At 50.8% G+C, this 17,617-nt stretch overlaps 6 protein-coding genes across 6 annotated transcripts; 2 read left to right on the top strand and 4 right to left on the bottom strand.

Moving 5' to 3' along the window:
- Positions 1–740: 740 nt before the first annotated feature.
- A1O9_12695 (uncharacterized protein) lies at positions 741–2,551 on the top strand (the record flags this gene model as incomplete). Its single annotated transcript, XM_013398481.1, has 4 exons — positions 741–1,042; positions 1,116–1,906; positions 1,962–2,143; positions 2,207–2,551. 4 exons carry the CDS (start codon positions 741–743, stop codon positions 2,549–2,551), a joined length of 1,620 nt encoding a protein of 539 aa, XP_013253935.1.
- Positions 2,552–2,903: 352 nt separating this feature from the next.
- Positions 2,904–5,287, bottom strand: A1O9_12694 (uncharacterized protein; the record flags this gene model as incomplete). The annotated part of the gene is made up of 2 exons (XM_013398480.1): positions 2,904–5,060; positions 5,189–5,287. 2 exons carry the CDS (start codon positions 5,285–5,287, stop codon positions 2,904–2,906), a joined length of 2,256 nt encoding a protein of 751 aa, XP_013253934.1.
- Positions 5,288–6,605: 1,318 nt separating this feature from the next.
- On the top strand, positions 6,606–7,208 carry A1O9_12693 (uncharacterized protein; the record flags this gene model as incomplete). The annotated part of the gene is made up of 1 exon (XM_013398479.1): positions 6,606–7,208. The coding sequence occupies one exon, from the start codon at positions 6,606–6,608 to the stop codon at positions 7,206–7,208; it is 603 nt and encodes a 200-aa protein (XP_013253933.1).
- A 614-nt stretch (positions 7,209–7,822) lies between these two features.
- On the bottom strand, positions 7,823–8,401 carry A1O9_12692 (uncharacterized protein; the record flags this gene model as incomplete). The annotated part of the gene is made up of 1 exon (XM_013398478.1): positions 7,823–8,401. The coding sequence occupies one exon, from the start codon at positions 8,399–8,401 to the stop codon at positions 7,823–7,825; it is 579 nt and encodes a 192-aa protein (XP_013253932.1).
- A 731-nt stretch (positions 8,402–9,132) lies between these two features.
- A1O9_12691 (uncharacterized protein) lies at positions 9,133–10,823 on the bottom strand (the record flags this gene model as incomplete). Its single annotated transcript, XM_013398477.1, has 2 exons — positions 9,133–9,529; positions 9,583–10,823. The coding sequence occupies 2 exons, from the start codon at positions 10,821–10,823 to the stop codon at positions 9,133–9,135; spliced, it is 1,638 nt and encodes a 545-aa protein (XP_013253931.1).
- A 647-nt stretch (positions 10,824–11,470) lies between these two features.
- A1O9_12690 (uncharacterized protein) lies at positions 11,471–13,869 on the bottom strand (the record flags this gene model as incomplete). Its single annotated transcript, XM_013398476.1, has 3 exons — positions 11,471–12,572; positions 12,625–12,795; positions 12,848–13,869. 3 exons carry the CDS (start codon positions 13,867–13,869, stop codon positions 11,471–11,473), a joined length of 2,295 nt encoding a protein of 764 aa, XP_013253930.1.
- Positions 13,870–17,617: the final 3,748 nt, after the last annotated feature.

Below are 17,617 nucleotides of genomic sequence, written 5' to 3'. Positions count from 1 at the left end.
CTAAAAGACTCCTAGCCCCCTTTCGAAGTAGCTATAACTTACCCATCGAGGAGGAAGAATAACTACCGTTGTTGTTCTCCCCAGCTATGCTTGTGACTTTGAATGAGGTGGCAAGAGCATGATCCCAAAGGTAGCGAGCCTCACGGGACACTCCACACCACTGGATTGGATTATCTCCAGAGTCTACTCCCCACTTAGTCACCGCCAGCCGTCTCTAGCCCCTCATACAGCCGACCTGACTAGATACATTTTTACGTAGATAGGGAACCCTGGACTTAGAGTTTTGCTAAGCGAAAATTACCTAGATAGGAATTTAAAAATCCTCGCGAAAGCGAACTCATGCTCTAGGCCCAAGCTCTAGTGCTTAGTGATTGAACATTTCAAGTTATTAGAGCCTATTATTCCAGACAGGGTAATTTCTTTATCTTGTCAAGAAAGCTAGGGGCCAGAGATAGGTTGGCTAACAACTTGGAGAAGGACAGGTGTTAAGAGTAATCCACTTCGATACTAGGCTTGACACTGGGTTCATCTGCAACTCCTTGAAGCGCTCGACTCATCGACTCAGGGTTTGGTTTGATATGAAGAGCTCACGAAATTCAATCATCCAAGCAGCTGACAAGCCCACGTCTATATCAAGTAGATCGAAGCAACATTCCAGCTCTGCTCTCTTACATTATTTCTTTCTCTTCCAAGGTTGCTTAGAATTTCATCTTAGAGACGCCGTTTCCTATTCACTCACCATGGTGCACGTTACTCCAACAAGCATTCCTGGGACTATTCATTTGGTCAATACTGATTCTAGAAATGCCGCGCACACAGAAATTATCATCCTTAATCCGACGCCCAGTGCCGACCCAGAAGATCCACTCAACTGGTCCAAGGCTCGTAAGCTTTGGAGCATTACCATGGTTTACGTCTACGTTTTCGGCGTTGGAATTGCGACCACTGTCCAATACTCTATTCTGACCAATATCTCAGAAGAAACCGGTATAGCTTTAGCGGATCTCAATACAGGGACAGGTCTAATGTTTTTATTTGCCGGGTTCGTCCAATCTCTAGCCCAGGGCGTTAATTTCTCTCCTTTGATGTACACATAAATGCTAACATGCAGGAAGATGGGGTTGTTTAATCTGGCAGCCCATTGCGCTCACCTATGGAAGGCGTGGAGTATATATCATTTCAAGCTTTCTGTGCATTGGGCCCATGGTCTGGACGGCCTACACGACATCTAAAGGAATTTGGTGGGCTCACCGGATTCTGATCGGTCTCGTTGTTGCACCTGTTGAGTCACTACCAGAGGTTTCTGTTCCGGACCTATTCTTCGCCCACGAACGTGGTAACTATATAGGATTCTACACCTTCATTCTCTTCGGCTCAAATGCGTTAGCCCCATTGTTGGCTGGGTTTATAACTAAGCATCTGGAATGGAAGGCCGCCATCTGGTTTGGGACAATCGTCGTCTCGGTGACCACTGTCATCATCTTCTTTGGCATGGAAGAGACAATCTATTTCCGTTCTGCTATAGAAGGCATCGATCACGAAACACCAGAAGGAGTCCTCAAGATTGGTAATAAAGCGAATGAAGCAAGTGACACAGCTCAACTAGCTGGTGCAAAAGAAGACATTGTGACTGTTGACTCCGGAACTTTTACAGAGCCTCGAACCTATCGGCGAAGGCTTCAGCTTTTCCGCTTACTTCCCAACCGACCGACTGTGAAACAGCTGGGTGTCATGATGTACCGACCTCTACAGATATTTTTCTTCTTTCCAAACATTGTCTGGGCTGGGTTCCTGTATGGTGCATCCCTATGTTTATATCAAATCGGTAACGCAACGGTCGGTTTCGTTCTGGGAGGTCCCGGCTATGGGTGGGCGTCCGATATGGTTGGGCTGTCCTACCTTGCTGGTAAGTTTTCTCTTCGTCTCAGGTTCTCTCTTAGACTGAAGTCCTAACAATATAGGTGTTCTCGGCTCCCTTGTGGGTTGGGCCTACGCTGGATGGGGAGGCGATAGACTGACGATCTGGTTGGCGAAATGCAAGAAGGGAATCCGAGAGCCAGAGCAGCGACTTTGGATCCTCGTGCCCTCCGGCTTCATTGCGGCCGGAGGCTTAATTCTATGGGGGGTTGGCGCGGCTCATCAGGTGTGCTTAATACTCAATTCCCTTCGTCTATGAAATCATCTTTTATGTCTAACTGTGTCCCAGGTGCATTTCATCGGATTGATGTTTGCTCTTCTGTTCCTCAATTTCGGCATGGTGGTAGGAGCAACAACTGCATTGGCCTACAACGTCGACTGCTTTAAGGACATCGCTGGGGAGACCCTTATTCTCGTGATGATAATCCGCAATACCATGGGTTACGGAATGGCTTATGGCATCACTCCGTGGCTGCAGGCAAGCGGTCTCCAGAACACATTGATCGGATCCGCTTTTCTGTACCTTGCATGTACATTCACCTTTTTGATCATGACCGTCTGGGGCCGTAGCCTGCGGAAGATGTGTGCAAACCGATACTGGCGGTTTGTTGAGACTCTCGTTGTGCCTTCTTAAGATCTCGGCCATGTTTTGAGGTATACTGGTTCGATATGGGAAATACCATTCTTGTACTGCGCAGTCGAGTAACTGGGCAGCTCAGAACAATAGCTCATATGGTTACAAGGTATCTGCAATCTACCTGCAATGTATCTGCGATCAAGGGCACGCAATTCAATAATGTAGAAACCTATGTGACTGGGCTAGTATAAAGTCCACTGTACTCGATGTCTAGCCTGTTGACCAATATCTCCTTGGTCAATTCGGAAATAGGATCTTCGCCATCTTGTTTAGCAGAGCTATATACCAAAATAGAAAGAAGAGCCAATCGATTTTGAAATAATAGTTCCGCCCGGCTATTGATTAAACCTCAATGGCCTTCATGGCTTCTTCTGAGGAACTCACGAATAACATTTCCAGTGAGTTGTGCGACGTTGTTTTGATAGTCGTCGTAGCCGAGAGAGCAGAACCAATTGATACTTCCCACAGAAAACACGGCCCCCCCCGCATCTGTCTCGTAGTACACTATGTCCGAACGGATCTCGTTAGTCTGCGAGCCAAGTGTCTTTAGGATCGGGAACATAGTGCACTCAGGCCCGATACCGAAAGAGTCAGGATGCCCAGTACTCGTGGCTACTACGACCGCATTCGTGGGACTGCCACATGCTATGTCGTACGAGTCGATCTCGTCGCCACTTGCTCCTCCTCCGAGACCGAGTTCACCAATAAGGTCGCCTGCAGGGATGCCCTGAAACATCCATGCGAGTTCTGGGCTGAAGCTCGCTTCGGTACGCTTGAATGGTACCCCAGGGCCAGTGCCTTCGGCGTTAAATGCGACACCGAATAAGCCATGGGAGGAACGACCCCGCGACCTCCAGAGGCCGCCTTGCATGCCATTGACCGATAGGAAACGTTCCCCTCCTGGTAGGGTGTAAGTACGGACCCCTTGGTCACCCCGCCGGATCTCTAACCGCCACTGTCGGGCAGGATCTACACCGGTGACCCAGTAGAATCCATTACCCCCGAGATACATGAGATTGCCGCCTTTCTTCGCGTACTGCTCGTACGCATCATAAGACTGTAACGTCGGATACTCCGGATGACAGCCGGTCAAGACAGTATTGTAGTGTGCCAACATGTCAACTCCCTTGACGTGGAGATCGTGGTCGGTCAGGACATCGTAAGGAATCTTCTCTCGTTCTAAGAACCCTATCATCATCGATTCTGCGCTCAGTTCGCGTGGCCGGTCGAATGCCCACATGACGTACCCAGTGCGGAAATTCAAAATAGGCCTTTTAGCTGATGAAAATACAACCCCTGATCCGTCTCTATGAACGTCGTACGTGGATAGGCCTAGGTCCTGTCGCCGGATCATTCTATGAAAGTCTTCCGACTTTGGTGTCATGGCTGCATCAAACCCCGGTCCAACATCAACTAGAGAAGGGCGGCCAGGATCTCCTAGCTTCTCATTCGCGTACGCCAGATAGGTGAACGTGGAAAGCACTAGAGCCACCTTAGCGTCAATAGCGTGTGTAGTGCTGGGAGTCGGGCGAACAATGAAAGGAACAAGATCTGTAGCTTTTCCGTTCGATGATATCAATTCCACCGCATACACGCCGGATCGAGCCATAGCTGGTAAGTTAATGTGAAAGTCCGTCTCCCAACGAGCATCGTCAAGGTCGTCTTCGTGAAAGTGAATCGCTCCATATCCGGACCTTGCGCGCGTCCAGTCCACCTCGCTTCCATTCCAATCATAACCTGTGACTGCTCGGGTTGGAGCGTTGACCAGCGAGCCATGGTACTCATTGCCCGAAAAGTCGAGAATCGTGTCCTCTGGAATATTCGCGGAAAAGTCATATTTGGCAATAACTTTGGCTGGGTTCCCCTCCAAGGTAATAGAGAAGCCGTCAATACGGCCGTTGAAGAAGTTGGTGGGTCGAGAGAACAGACACTTAGGACCCTCCGCGTATGCTGCGCCTAAGAGCAGATCAGTTGGCGAAGCGGGAATGGCAGCACTGCTGAAGGTGAATACATCCTGAAAACCTATTGGGGTCTTTTCGGCAATGTAAGATAGCTGTTTAAGAGTGATGGCACCTTCAATCTCAGTAACGCAGAGTTCAAGCTGGATCCATCGCTGGCGTAGGACAGTAAAGGAGGTGTTGATAGTTTCCACAGATGTCCCGGTTCCGATCCAGACCTCGACGGTACCTTGGACACTGATCACCACTGCAAATCCAACCTTCTCGTCAGGATTTAGGTTTGACACAATTGTCTGCACATGCTCTGCCTGCGGGAGATGGGCCTGAAAATACATGGAAACAACAAGGCCGCCTTGATCTGAAGGAAGAGTCACATCCTTGATCTCCGCGTACGAGCCTGGTCTTGCTCGTTGATAGCGACCGGATTTGATCGTCCCACAAGGGATTTCGGCGATGTCTTCCAGCCGCTTTCGAGGGGAATGTGCAATGTCTACCCCTTGTATTACGCGCACCACTCGATACGAATACTCTAACTCGGTGGATGAAACCTTTGCTCACGAATTCGTTAGCTGCGATCTTGGTAATAGCTCATAGTTAAAGGAATTTCTCCTCGCCTTCATGAACATAAGCAATTCACTGCGATATAAGCTGGAAACAGATACCCTTGCTAACTTACCTTGACGGCAAGTGACTGTCCGGGATCGCCAATCCAAGGCTCGACATAGCCAATAATTTCAGATCCATAATTCGGAGGAGTTTCCTCGACGGTGCCCATTCTGACGCAACGGTAGACAGGTCGATTTCAATCAATCGTTCAAGTTCACGTCGTGACTCCAGACGCGGTCAGACTTGCGTGTGGCAGTAGTAGTTATGATCACTACGCCAATATTGAGCAGCGAAGCTTACTAGCCTCGCACTCGAGTCGAAAGATAAGGCAAGGAGCCATGAATTGACCTGGTTTTAGTCCAAGGCTAACATTCGTGATGCGGACGAGAAAATAATCTATTTCGTGCCACTGGGAGCATGGAGATAGCTAGTACCCCGATAGGGGATTCGGAGGATCTGAGGAGAATGATAACGGGTGTGAGCCACGCAGCTAATTAGCCGCCGGAGGCCACGACTCGTAGAAACTTTAATTATTACTCGAATAGGCAAATCAAATTCCGGTCGATCCGGGGAGGCGAGTATTTACCTACTCTATTCCAAGATATGAAAGAAACTGGGTTCGATGGCGGTTCTCGACCTAGCTCTTATCAAATGGCTTCAACAGAATGAGGGTATGTATTACACTTCATGACGTACGCTGTTGTACTGTTGCAATGGTTCACGGTGCATTGGTGCGCCGGATCCGATTTTGATCACGTGACTGGGCGTTGTTCTCTATCGGCTCACCTCCCTACTTCGTAATATTATCGATGAGAAATAGAGTAGGACAGTAGAATTGATGCTGACCTCGCTTCTCCAGCGACTTAGCATAGTCTAAGCCAGTCCTATAACCGAGGGCGAGGACGACATTACTCGAGAAAATCTATGTCTAGCGCTACCTGTTTTGAACTAATGTACTTCGACAAAAGGCGTCCTATTTGGGCTAAACTTATAGGGATCTTGAAAGTCGACAGCATTTGGAAAACCGGAAATTGAATGTTTTGCAGCTGGACACCACAACACGCACCGGCTAGCCGAAGTCTGCGCCGGTCTGTCGAACCCCGAATTATATCATGGCAAATTGAACTGAAAGCTCTCTAGCATTTTCCTAAGTCAAGGCACTTGTAAGCTGCTGGAACTCGGCCTGCTTGGCACTGGGCCGGATGTTCTCGCGCCAAGATACCGTGAAACTAGGCCAAGAACACACTTATGTATCAGCTTGAGGCAAGGACTACTCGATTTCCATCGGGATCTCCTGTATGCGGCTTGGCCTAGCTACGCCTGAACTTGATAGCAGGTCCGGTATAAAGGCAAGGCGTGGAACACTTCCTGTTCTTTGTCAAACCGCATACTGTTGAACAGTCGATTACACTTCGTCTCTTTCTAATACCTTCGCTTCTTAGTACGCTCATTAAACAACACCTTCACTCTCTTGATCTGGCATCATAATGAAGATTTCTATACTTTCGTCCATTGTGGCCCTTGTCCTCAGCGCAGGTGCTGCTCCCTTGGATCTAAGCACTGGCACGCTTTCGCTTCAGCTTAACATTGACCTAAACCAGGCCGGCTTCGGAGCGAATAAGTTCAATGACTTATTTCACTTTACTTCGACCCATTTCATCCACGCGGTACCTGAGCTAGTTGTCAACGGCACAACGCCTACTGGAGGTCTACCAGGTGCTTCAGGCTTGTTCAACTTCGGCATCAACTCACATGCCAACATGATATGTTACAACATCACGCTACACAACTTCAAAGGCGAGTTTAGTTCACCGGCGAGCTCAGCCACTCACATTCACGAAGCAGCCTCGGGCGCTTCTGGTCCACCACGAATTTCATTTCCGAATCCCAAACGGATAAATGACGACCCAGCCGTTCTGAACTCCGCGGGATGCTTGACGGGACCATTCGTTACGGGACTTGTCATGGAAGGAAAGGATACTGGAGAAGGATTTCATATCAGTCAGATCGAGCAGAATCCGTCAGGGTTCTTTGCAGACACGCACTCGAGCCTTGCCCTTCCGGGTGCAGTCCGAGGGCAAATTGCTTGAAAGAGAAGCATTGGGGCGGATTGATTCACGCAGCGAGAGGAGAGCCATAACTACCCGACGATAGATTTTCCTTCTTGGACGTCTGGCGCGTGCAGGGCAAAGCATAATATCGATTGACATGTCAATGGATCAATAGAAGCAAGGCAGGCTCAAGGCGAAGTCGTTTCGCGTTTATCTTGATTATATAGTAGGACATACCTCCCTGTATCATATATTTGAATCAGGAGATTCTACGTATTTTTAGTTCATGTTAGGTCTACTAGGCTGATTGAGATGTAACCAGCAGTAGAGTTCAGCCATGTTCTCAGAGCAAGCTTAATAGTGCACAGCAATGCAAGACCAGGACCTCAGATGTTAAAGTGGAGATTGTGTGGAAAGGGAAGGGCGACGTGAAGTTCGCGACTGGTAATACGCGGACTCTCAGTGGCCCAACAAGTGGCAAACAAGGATCCGACATGGACATTTACGCTGACTGCCGCGGACGTACAAGATCTAGAACACGAGAACGAAGTCATATATTCAAAGATACCTCCACATCGCATTTTGACCCACTGAGCCTGGCTCCATTAAGGGGGTTTGTCCCTCTGGACAGATACTCTAACAGAGTAGACATACTACCCGGAGGTTATTTCGCCTATGAAAACAACCTGATTCACCTGTCCAGTCTGCTCATTGCTTGCCTCCGGGGCTAGAATCGGCCTTTCAAGCCTTGCGACTGGACCCTCTCGAATTGCCGGTTGGTATGTGTCTTGACTGACATTTGAATCTGCTCTAAAAGACCCCGATGGATCTATCAGCATCTGCCCGACCGAGTATTGATTCTGTGGATATCCTATTCTGCCAGTTGTCATGCCGTTATAGATCAGGATCCATTTCCCATCTCTGGTTTTGAGGGGTGCCGGCCCAGGCTCGATGAGCCTATTCTCCCATTGGTTGACAGGCCCGGCGAAGTATTCCTCGGCAGGTAAAGCGGTCCAATTATGCAGATCAGGGGTTGTTGCATGGTAGAAAAAGCTGTCTCCAAAGTACATATGGTACAACCCATCCGCTGTTGGCTCTTTCACAATGGCACCGGACTTGGTGTGGTTGGTTCGAGGAGACGGAACATCGATATCAGAGTATGCGACGTCCTGGAAGCCGGGAAACAAAGGCGGGGACTTGGTCCAGTTCGAGAGATCGGTAGAGGTTGCCATGCAGAGTTGTGCCGTAACATTGTTGAAAGCGGTGTATGTAAGATAGAATGTGCCGTTCACTCGGACGAGGCGGGGATCCTCGGTGCCTCCTATCTCTTCCAAGCTTCTGTCGCGTATAATATGGGTCGATCTAGCCGTGTGAAGTCCACTCCATTCGTCGACCAAGCTAGGCCAATGGACGAAGTTTTGGAAGCTTTTTGTGCTCTATACAGCAGGAAGATGGTTTCGTTCAGCACTATTGCATTGCGGTTGGATTGTAGAGGAACGCAGACTCGAAATTGGAACTTGGGTTAGGGACCAATATGGGATTCGCAGCATACTTGTTGAAAGGGAGAATGGGAAATGTCGGTGCACTATAGTTCGCATCGCCCTCTACGGTCTGCTCTTTAATCTTGAAAGGCAAAGCCGAAGCTACCGATGCTTGATAAGTATTCTGTCAGTGGCGTTCCAAAATCTTGTCTTCGAAAATGTAACATTGTCGCACGATCTACATCCATCTCGTCCGTTTTACAATTGACACCTCTCAGAGACAAATAGGAAGACGTCATACACGGGGAAACTGCGGAGTAAATGTTTGAGCCTCATCAACCTCGCCGGTGCCGAGGCTTATCTACCCATTTGCAGAAACGAGTATGGATCGACTCTAGGCGGGAGCGAAAGCGCTACAGGATTCTGTATGACATGAAAAAGAATCCACGATAATAAACAATAAAAGCGTGCCAGATCTCCTTTCAGGTACCTTCCAGGCCCTTTTGTGCTTCGTTCCAAACTTTTGTGATGAGAGCTTTCTTCTTGGCGGACCTGACAGTAATCTCGCACTCGAATGGCTGTGGGATAGTCATCCACCCTGGTACCATGGCCGCGTTTGGTTCAACTACATCCCCCCTCGCGTCGATCTTCTTGGAAATGTTGAATGCCCACAGTACTCGGGCGATGTTGAGGTAAAGAGACTTTTCGGCGACATGTACGCCAGGGCAGATCCTCCGACCCGCACCGTACGAGAAATGATCTCTTTCGTTGGGGTCTGCAATGTTGATGTATGCAGCTGCGGGAAGATCGTAACCCAGAAACCGTTCAGGATTGAACTCATCAGGCTTGTCCCAATGAGCCGGGTCATAGTTGATTGCCCTAAAGGATGGGTGAGCACGTTGCTCTGGCAGAAGGAAGATGTGCAGACTTACCACCAATTTAACACGACCACAGTTTCTTTGGGAATGAACATCCCGTTGTACCAATCATCCTCAGTCGTATAATGTTGCATTCCAAACTTATTCGGTGGTCTCGTCCTCAGCAACTCTTTGATGACTGCTCTCAGATACGGTAAGTTAGGTTCGTCCTCCCACGTGGGCAGCCTATCCTCTCCAATCACTCTATCCACCTCCTCTTGTGCCCTCTTCATGACATGGGGATTTTGGACCATGGCCAGGATAAAAGAGTTGAGGAATGCCGAGGTTGTCTCTGAACCGGCTTCGACAAGCCCCCCCGTCTGATAGGCCGCCTGCAGCGAATCGATACCCACCTTCTCAGGATTGCTGAGGTAAAAGTCTTTTGCGAAGCAAGAATTCGCCTTGCCTTCATCGACATCTTTCTTCAGGTCGCCCCAAAGTTTCAGATAAACGACGGAGTCATGAGCGAAGCATTTTTCACCAAACTTCCTCCAATTTCCAAACAACCATTGAGGAAAGTGTCGAATAGTAGGGAAGGTATCGACCAGGAACGCTCCGGGAGCTGAGAACTGTTGTAAGTTGTTCACAACGCTATAAATCTTCTTGACTAGTGGATTGTTCCAATCCGCCATCCGTTGACCGTACGCAACTGTTAGGATGACGCTAGCCGAATAGCGACGGTTGTGGTCGTAGAAGTGCTCCGGATCATGTAGCAGATCAAACATTAGCTGCTTTGATTCGAGATCTTGGATTGGCTGATAGCTTGTGGAGATTGTGATATTGAGCAATGAATGCGCAATTCTCCTCACCACGCGATATTTTGGCCCGTATGGCATGAACAACTGTCGCCGACCAGCCGAAGCAACGTCACTGGCCAAAGGCGCTGGTGGTCGAGAAGAATAGATTGCCGATTTCTTGTCCATCAATTCTTTGACTGCGGTAGGTGAAGAGAGATAGATATAGTCCGAGCCGCCCATTTTGGTGTAGAAGACGTCTCCATATTGCTTGGCCCAGGCTTGCGCTTTGAAGCGGAATGTCTCTGCATCGGAAAGCTGGAAGAAGTTTCCTAAGAACGGAATGCCGCGAGGACCAGGTGGTAAATGCTTCCGCCGAGAATCTTTCCAACTGCTCGGCGTTACCCAGAGGTAGAGGCCAACGGCGGAAAGCAAGGGCAAAACAAGTGCGCCCAAGATGCATAATCGCAGAACCGGGAGTTCTGCTGAGCTCAGCTGTGGGATAAAAGTGGTCGTTGCCATTGATGCTTGCGAAAGTAGGTGTTGCTCGTGTCAATAGGCCATCACCGGAAATAGGGCGGGTTGAACGTTCGAGGCACGAGATGTTCTTCTTCAAGGTTATGCGTAGGATGATCAGCTTTGCCTGGGATGACTTCTCCAGACCCCATGCTTGTAATCGGTAGATAACTTACTTAAACCCCTCATCCTTTTTCATTGGGGCAGTTTCCATGCGAAGTACCGAACCATGCGTGGAGGGGTAGAGATGAAAGTGCGTGCCGGGAACTTGCCAGGGCACCTCCCCATTCCCCCACATTCACTTAGTTCAGGATGGTGGATTTTCGATGTGGGGCAGTTGGGGAAGAGGAACGATGTGTTGCTGGCCGATTCAGGAATCCAATAACAAGCCCTGTGGGAGCGAGTCATGAAAGCATTGCTGCTTGGCCACGCCACCCACGGAGGAAGATTTGCGAAGAGAAAATGAACGGCGACGACTGTCTCATCGCAATAGTTTAAAAATGCCTCTCGAGTTCTACAACGAACATAGTTTGGACATGGGCCGAAGAAAAAGTTATAAACTAGCGTACATGTGTCCCATTACCCAGCTCTCTCCATATTATTTACTTGACGGCTTGTTGCATGCAATAGAATTTTGATCAGGAAGTGGGCATTTAGTGTCTGTGGCCGTGAGCAGCATATCGCTTGCGGTACTTGTCAATGTGCATCTTTGCACCGGCGTGGAATGGCTCAATGTCCAATGCCTCATAACGTCGCTTGAGACCAGATTGACCCGACGTTTTAGCACCCTGGGGGTTGGATGCCTCATATGAGGTCATGGCAGAGCATTCATCCTTGAAGGTCTGCTTGTTGACGTACGCGCTGGAGGTGATGTCGTCAGGACGCTCAATGAATTGCAAAGCAAGGCCACCATCCAGATGCCACGAGATGTGGCAATGCATAAGCCAGGCTCCTGGGTTGTCGGTCTCGAAGCCAATCACGGTATATCCGGTCGGTTGGCCGGGGCCGGCACCACCTTGCAACATGACAGTATCGCGGCGCATGGGGTTTGCGAAGTTCAAGGAGCTTGCTTGAGCCGAGCCAAAGTTACCCTGGCCTTGACCGAGGACGGACACATCATGGCCGTGAATGTGCATAGGATGAGCAACGAAGAACTGATTCTGGATGACGAAGTAGACCCACTCGTTTTTCTGGGTGAGGGTGATGGCATTGCTGATGGTGTTATTGGATCCAGTGGCAAGGGTCTGGAGTGTCGGGTTGTGGAAATCCACGTTGATGACCGCATTGTTGAGGAACCACTGGAAGACTGTGCCGTCATCGTTGGTCGCGACGGAGGTCAGGGCACCATCGGGAATGGTTGACGAGGAGCCCTGGAAGGTGGACAGAGTTCCGGCGGGCTTCACGTTGTAAGGAACCAAGCTTGCAAGCGGCTCATCCTCACAAATAGCAGCAGTGACGTTGGTAATGGCTGTCTGCGAGATTGGGCTGGCGGTAGAGTTGGCCCCTTCGTAGGTGATGACCGCATTAGCGACACCAAGGCCAGAGTTAGCACCGCCAGATGGGCAAGCAGTCTGGAGAACGGCGCGAACAAAGTACTTGTCAATTGCTTGATCAGCCTCGAGGATGACGTCGTAGCGCTGTCCGTTGGCAATTTTGACGGTCTCAGTCTTGTAGGGCTTGATGGGAATGAAGTCGGCGGCGATTACGGTAAGGGTATGCTTGTCGAATCCAACGATGAAGGAATTCTGAGCAGCACTGCCGGGCAATCAGTAAAAAGGAAGGTAGCCACAGGTGGGATATCACGAACCTGTTGATAATACGGAACAGATGCTTCTTGCCTGGCTTGACGGACCAGCCGAACGACTCTCCTGCTTTGCCATCAGGGCTCTTGTTCTTGCCATTGAAGAGGGTGTTGAAAGTTCCACCAGGTCCAAAGTGGGCGATTCTGGCGGCTTGAGCAGCAGCGGGGATGGTGAATCTAGCAAAGGTTAGATTTGACCAATATTCAGAAGACGGGTCAGCCAACTTACGTGTCATCAAGCATGAGAGTTCCCATATCATAATCGTAGTTGGCAGTGGCAGGGCCGTGGATGACGATCGGTCCTCGGATACCATCACCAAGCTGAGTGAACATGTGGCTGTGATACCAGGAGGTACCGAATGAAGTAGCACGCCATTTGTATGTACGGCTTCCACCGTTTCCAGCAATGCCACACTCCGTTATGCCAGGCACACCATCTTGGTCATTGGTACCCTCTTGACGAATGCCGTGGAAATGGATGGAGGTGCCGTTGTCTTGCATCTTGTTGATGACAGTAATCTCAACGTCATCACCCCAGTTGGCCTCAATGACAGGACCTGGGACTTGGCCGTTGATGGCAAGAGCCAACTTGGGGCCGGTGCCATCGAAGACCAAGGTAGTGTTGGTGATGGTGAAGACATATTTGCGGGTGACGCCAGTGCTGTAGTCGGACTTGTAGTAGTCGGAGTCGATGCTCTTGTTGTCGCACCACTTGGATCGGTGAAGGTTGTCATTGCAGATATCCGTGTCGTTCTTGATCAAGGTCGCAGAAGGAGACGCGCTGGTCGTGGTGGTGGTGGTGCTGCCTGGATAGTAAGTTCCGGACGTGGTGGTACCGTTCCAGTACCCCGTGGTGGAGGAGCCGCCACCGTGGCCGCCGTCACCGCCTCCATTGGTTCCAGTTGATGTAGGAGCCGCCGTGGTGGCGGAGCTGGTTGGGGGGACGTTGTTCCAGTCATCCCACTGGCCGTGATATTCGGTCTTAGCGTTGTCCCAGAGAGACTGCCAGACGTCGCCAATGTTGGGGTCCTGGCCTCCAGCACCCTGACCACCATTGTTGCCCGAGTGACCGCCATTTCCGGGGCTGACATTAGTGCCTGTTGGACCTGCTGGACAGGTGATTGGCTGGGTGACGGGGCAGAAGGTGTGCGTGCGCGTGGAAGTGACGGTCACGACGACATCGGAAGCGGGGGGGTTCGCTGCGACCAAGCCAAGGGCGGCAGCGGTGAGAAGGGCAGGAAAGGAACGCATGTTCTAACGAATGGACGCAAGCAGATGTGCTTGCAATGAAAGGAGTGACTTGAATCTCAACGAGGAAGCTTGGAAGAGAGAGAGAGAAGAGTTCGAAGCGAAGACGGGAGGGCGGGTGAGGTATATCAAGTCTTGCTGTAGAACATCCTTCTCCTTTCCGGAAGGCGGCATTGGCCAGCCTGATCTCAAGCACGAAGCTGAGATGGAACGCTCCAACCCATGTCGGATTCTTGCATGGGACCGGGACTGGTGCGGATTGATGAGTAGGAGGGCCGCAAAAGCCCAACTAACTAGGTCTGGGGGGATGGTGTCTCATTTTAGCACAGTGGGGAGACCTAGAGGTAGCCAGGCGGTTTGTATGGTAAACACAGAGTAGCCGCCGTCGCTGGGGCCTCCTGTAGAAGGAGGTATCGGCCATAGAGTAATCTTTTGAATACGGAGGCGGTATCAGCCACCAGGAGGGAATGCAGCGGTTTTGCAGGAGTACCGTCAATGTGTACGGATGTACGGCTCGCCAACGATGACCTGGCCTAGGGAGGGCGTTCAATTCCGCAATGGGTATGGCGGCGGGGACGGCTGGCTGGAGACTTTGCTTGCTAATGGCTGCGCCGGTGGAAATTGGACGCAGGCATTAGTGTTTTTTGCGAGCGTCGCGCACACCATGGTGTGCCAATCCGAGGGCGTGGTGAGAGAGGAAATCCAAACGAAGACCAGTCGAGCGAGGCGAATGCGATCATGGGCAAACCCGAAACAGGAGGATGGGCACTCTGAGTCTGGGTGGAGAGTGAGCCAAAGCAAGAACAGCGGAAAACTGGAGATGAGGAGATCAGGAGAAGCACCTGGGCGTAAGCCTTGACTCGATCAAGCTCTTCAAGCTGTCTTGGGACCACCAAGCAATCCCGCAATGCGGGAGGCGGCCTGAGAAGGATGGGGGTGGATGGAAACAAGCGAAATCAAGCAAAGTTGGTGTCGCCCAACAGCCCGGAAATAGCACTGCCCAGACACTGTCAGTCACAGTCTCACAGAAGGATTCGAACAGGTCCTCATGGAAAGGAACGAGGGCAAGTACGTAGTCAGTTGTGGCCCTGGGTGGGTGCCATGCGTTGAGGATGGCCACGGGATAATTTAATGGTGAGGGTCAGATGATGGATTGCCTCCGCATTTTGGGAGAATTACTGTACTGGTGCCACTGCCACCGCCACTGCAGCGGTGCGCGTGGGAGTTCCTTCCTTTGGTGAGCATCTACGGAATAACTTATTACCTATGATCCGTATGCACCTGCCCGTACTGAAACTTCCAGGCGGGACATGCAGAATGCGGAATGCAGGTACGCAGGTGCGCAGGTGCGTAGGTACTCGTACTGTACGCTCAGGACCACTCCAGCCGCGAGCACCCTCGACTCCTCGACCTCGACTTCCAGGCGGGCTGCCTCCTAACCAGATGGGCTCTCTGCTACGGCGTCCAGCGTACCGTTCCATCATAATTACTGCCTTCCCTTCCAACCTTCGGGGCTGAAGCTTATTGTTTATTGACGCCATGTGCCACTTTCATCCGTTTTCTGTCACTCACCGGCCAATTCTCCGGGCATGTTATAATTCAAGCGCTGTCGGGAAATCTACTTGGTCGGATGGTCACCGTTCGATCATGACAGATGTCAATTGCATGCTTTTTTTGCACTTCATAATAATATCTGTAGTCCTGCTCAATGATGAGGTACGGAGTCTTCGGTATCTACTCCCGTTTCACGCTTACGCCACCCGCCGGAAGGAGTAAAGGATTCTCATCCTCTTCTACGAAACCACACAGAAGAAGTTTCGACTATTTCGTATTATCACTACTAGTGACTAGGTCCCTCCCTGGCGGCATCCCCATCACTCTGTACGAGACGCTGTGTTGGGCGACCGCCGACATTTGCTGACGCCAATGCTGGCTGCCCTGAACCGCCCTGGGCCTACTCGTATGTAACTGTACTCAAGTCTCACAAGCGTTCGCGGCTTGTTTGGGACTCATGACGTACATGTGGGTGAACACGGCACACTCAACAAATTGCGAATTGCGAATTGCGAATGTCGACCATTAAATGTGTACGAGCACTCCCGACTCTGCTCACTTGCTGTCCAGTAGTACTCTTACCGTGCCATGGACCAGCGGTCCTACCGAGAGCACCTCGCGCTGTCCACGACTGTGGCTATTACTGTACGTACCGAGAACGCTCGTACCGAGCACCTACTCTCTAGGGTTTCTGTGGGTTTCAACCCTCGACACGCTTCATCGGGCTTACTGTAAGCTCTTTAGCTCAAAGCACCACTTGTGCACTAAATGATTGTTCTCCACTACCAACTCCGCCTACATCGGCGCCCCTGTCGCTCACTCCCAGGGGCTCGGTCCCTGGGGCTTCGGGCAAAGAACCTATCCTTAGCCTCTTGGCCTCCAGATCTACGAGTGTGTACGAGGATGCACAGGATGCCTCGGAGCAGTGAGGCTACGTGGGCACCCTTTCGATCACAATGGGTGGTCTTAGTTATCTGATTGATCCTCGAGGTCAGCTCCTTTCTCCATCATCAGTGCCCATCTGCACCATCCCTCATGTGATTGGCATTATTGCAATGGATCTCAAAGTCCCATCATTGTTGAGATACAAGTCGTTCCACTCACCAGACATCCCAAACTCGGGCGGCTCGTCTGGCCCTGCCCCTGAAAAGCTTCGGGTCATTGGCGCGGCTTATATCTCACCCGCAGCATTCGTAATCCCGGTCTAGCGGCGAGCTTATCCTCTCTTATGTCCCCCTATAAAAGTCTTGACTATCCTTCTTTCTCAACCCCAATCTCCTGCTCCGCCCCACCATCCAAAATCCCCGTGCAATGCCACCTGGGACCATTTCAAGCTCTTCTCTAACGAGATTGCCGATCTCAATTTGACATCCCCCGCCGCTTGTGGACTGACCGACCATGTCTCCATTCACAGCGCCCGGCTTTCCCAGCCCAAGCCGTTAGCCTCGAGTCAAGTTTTCCCAAATACCCTCATACAGCATGTGCAAATTGATCTTGATCTTCACCCAAATCTCAACTCGAGCTTCTCTGGAATGATCACTTCCACAACCCCTGTTTTCCCACCTCGAGCGTGCGATATGCAGAGCCTGGTGCAAAGTTGGGGCAATTTGTGTGCTAGAGATACAGTGTAGAACGTCAGGCCTCGCCCCTCGCCCCTCGCCCCAGAACGCGACCACACCAGCCTCAGAATTGCGGCCAACACCATTTGGCTCCTCATGACGAGGAACAAAGAAGGACTTCGACTGTGGATAGGAAATAAATCCTTTGGAGTCATGCCACTGGAGTCGAATCTTGATCCACGTTGGGAGCACATAACAGGTCATATCCAAATGTCCAGGGCTGGGTGATATGGCTGATGCCAGCAAGATTGTGGAATTCGGAATCGTCAGCAGTCGTGAAAGCATCTGCGACGTACGGACCATAGTAGCCAGCATAAGATTCTACTACATCGACGTTAGCACGCATACTCGTAACCTTTCGCAGCGACCAGTTAGTTCATTGGCCTCTAATGTAGACTTTTTCGTACTCAAATCCAATGGTCTTCACAGACTGCTTGTACCAGCCGATGAACTCCAGAGCGAGCCCAGCCTCGCCACGAACATCGACTCGGCGGCCTTGGCTTTGCGCCCTTGGCGAGGCTGTCCTTCTCGTAATTACATAACTCAGCTCCCCCACGGACAGGCCTCGAACTGCAACG

The sequence above is a fragment of the Exophiala aquamarina genome, assembly GCF_000709125.1.
Source record: "Exophiala aquamarina CBS 119918 chromosome Unknown aczIA-supercont1.25, whole genome shotgun sequence".
Lineage (NCBI taxonomy): Eukaryota > Fungi > Ascomycota > Eurotiomycetes > Chaetothyriales > Herpotrichiellaceae > Exophiala > Exophiala aquamarina.
This window is presented reverse-complemented; position numbering and strand designations above follow the sequence as displayed.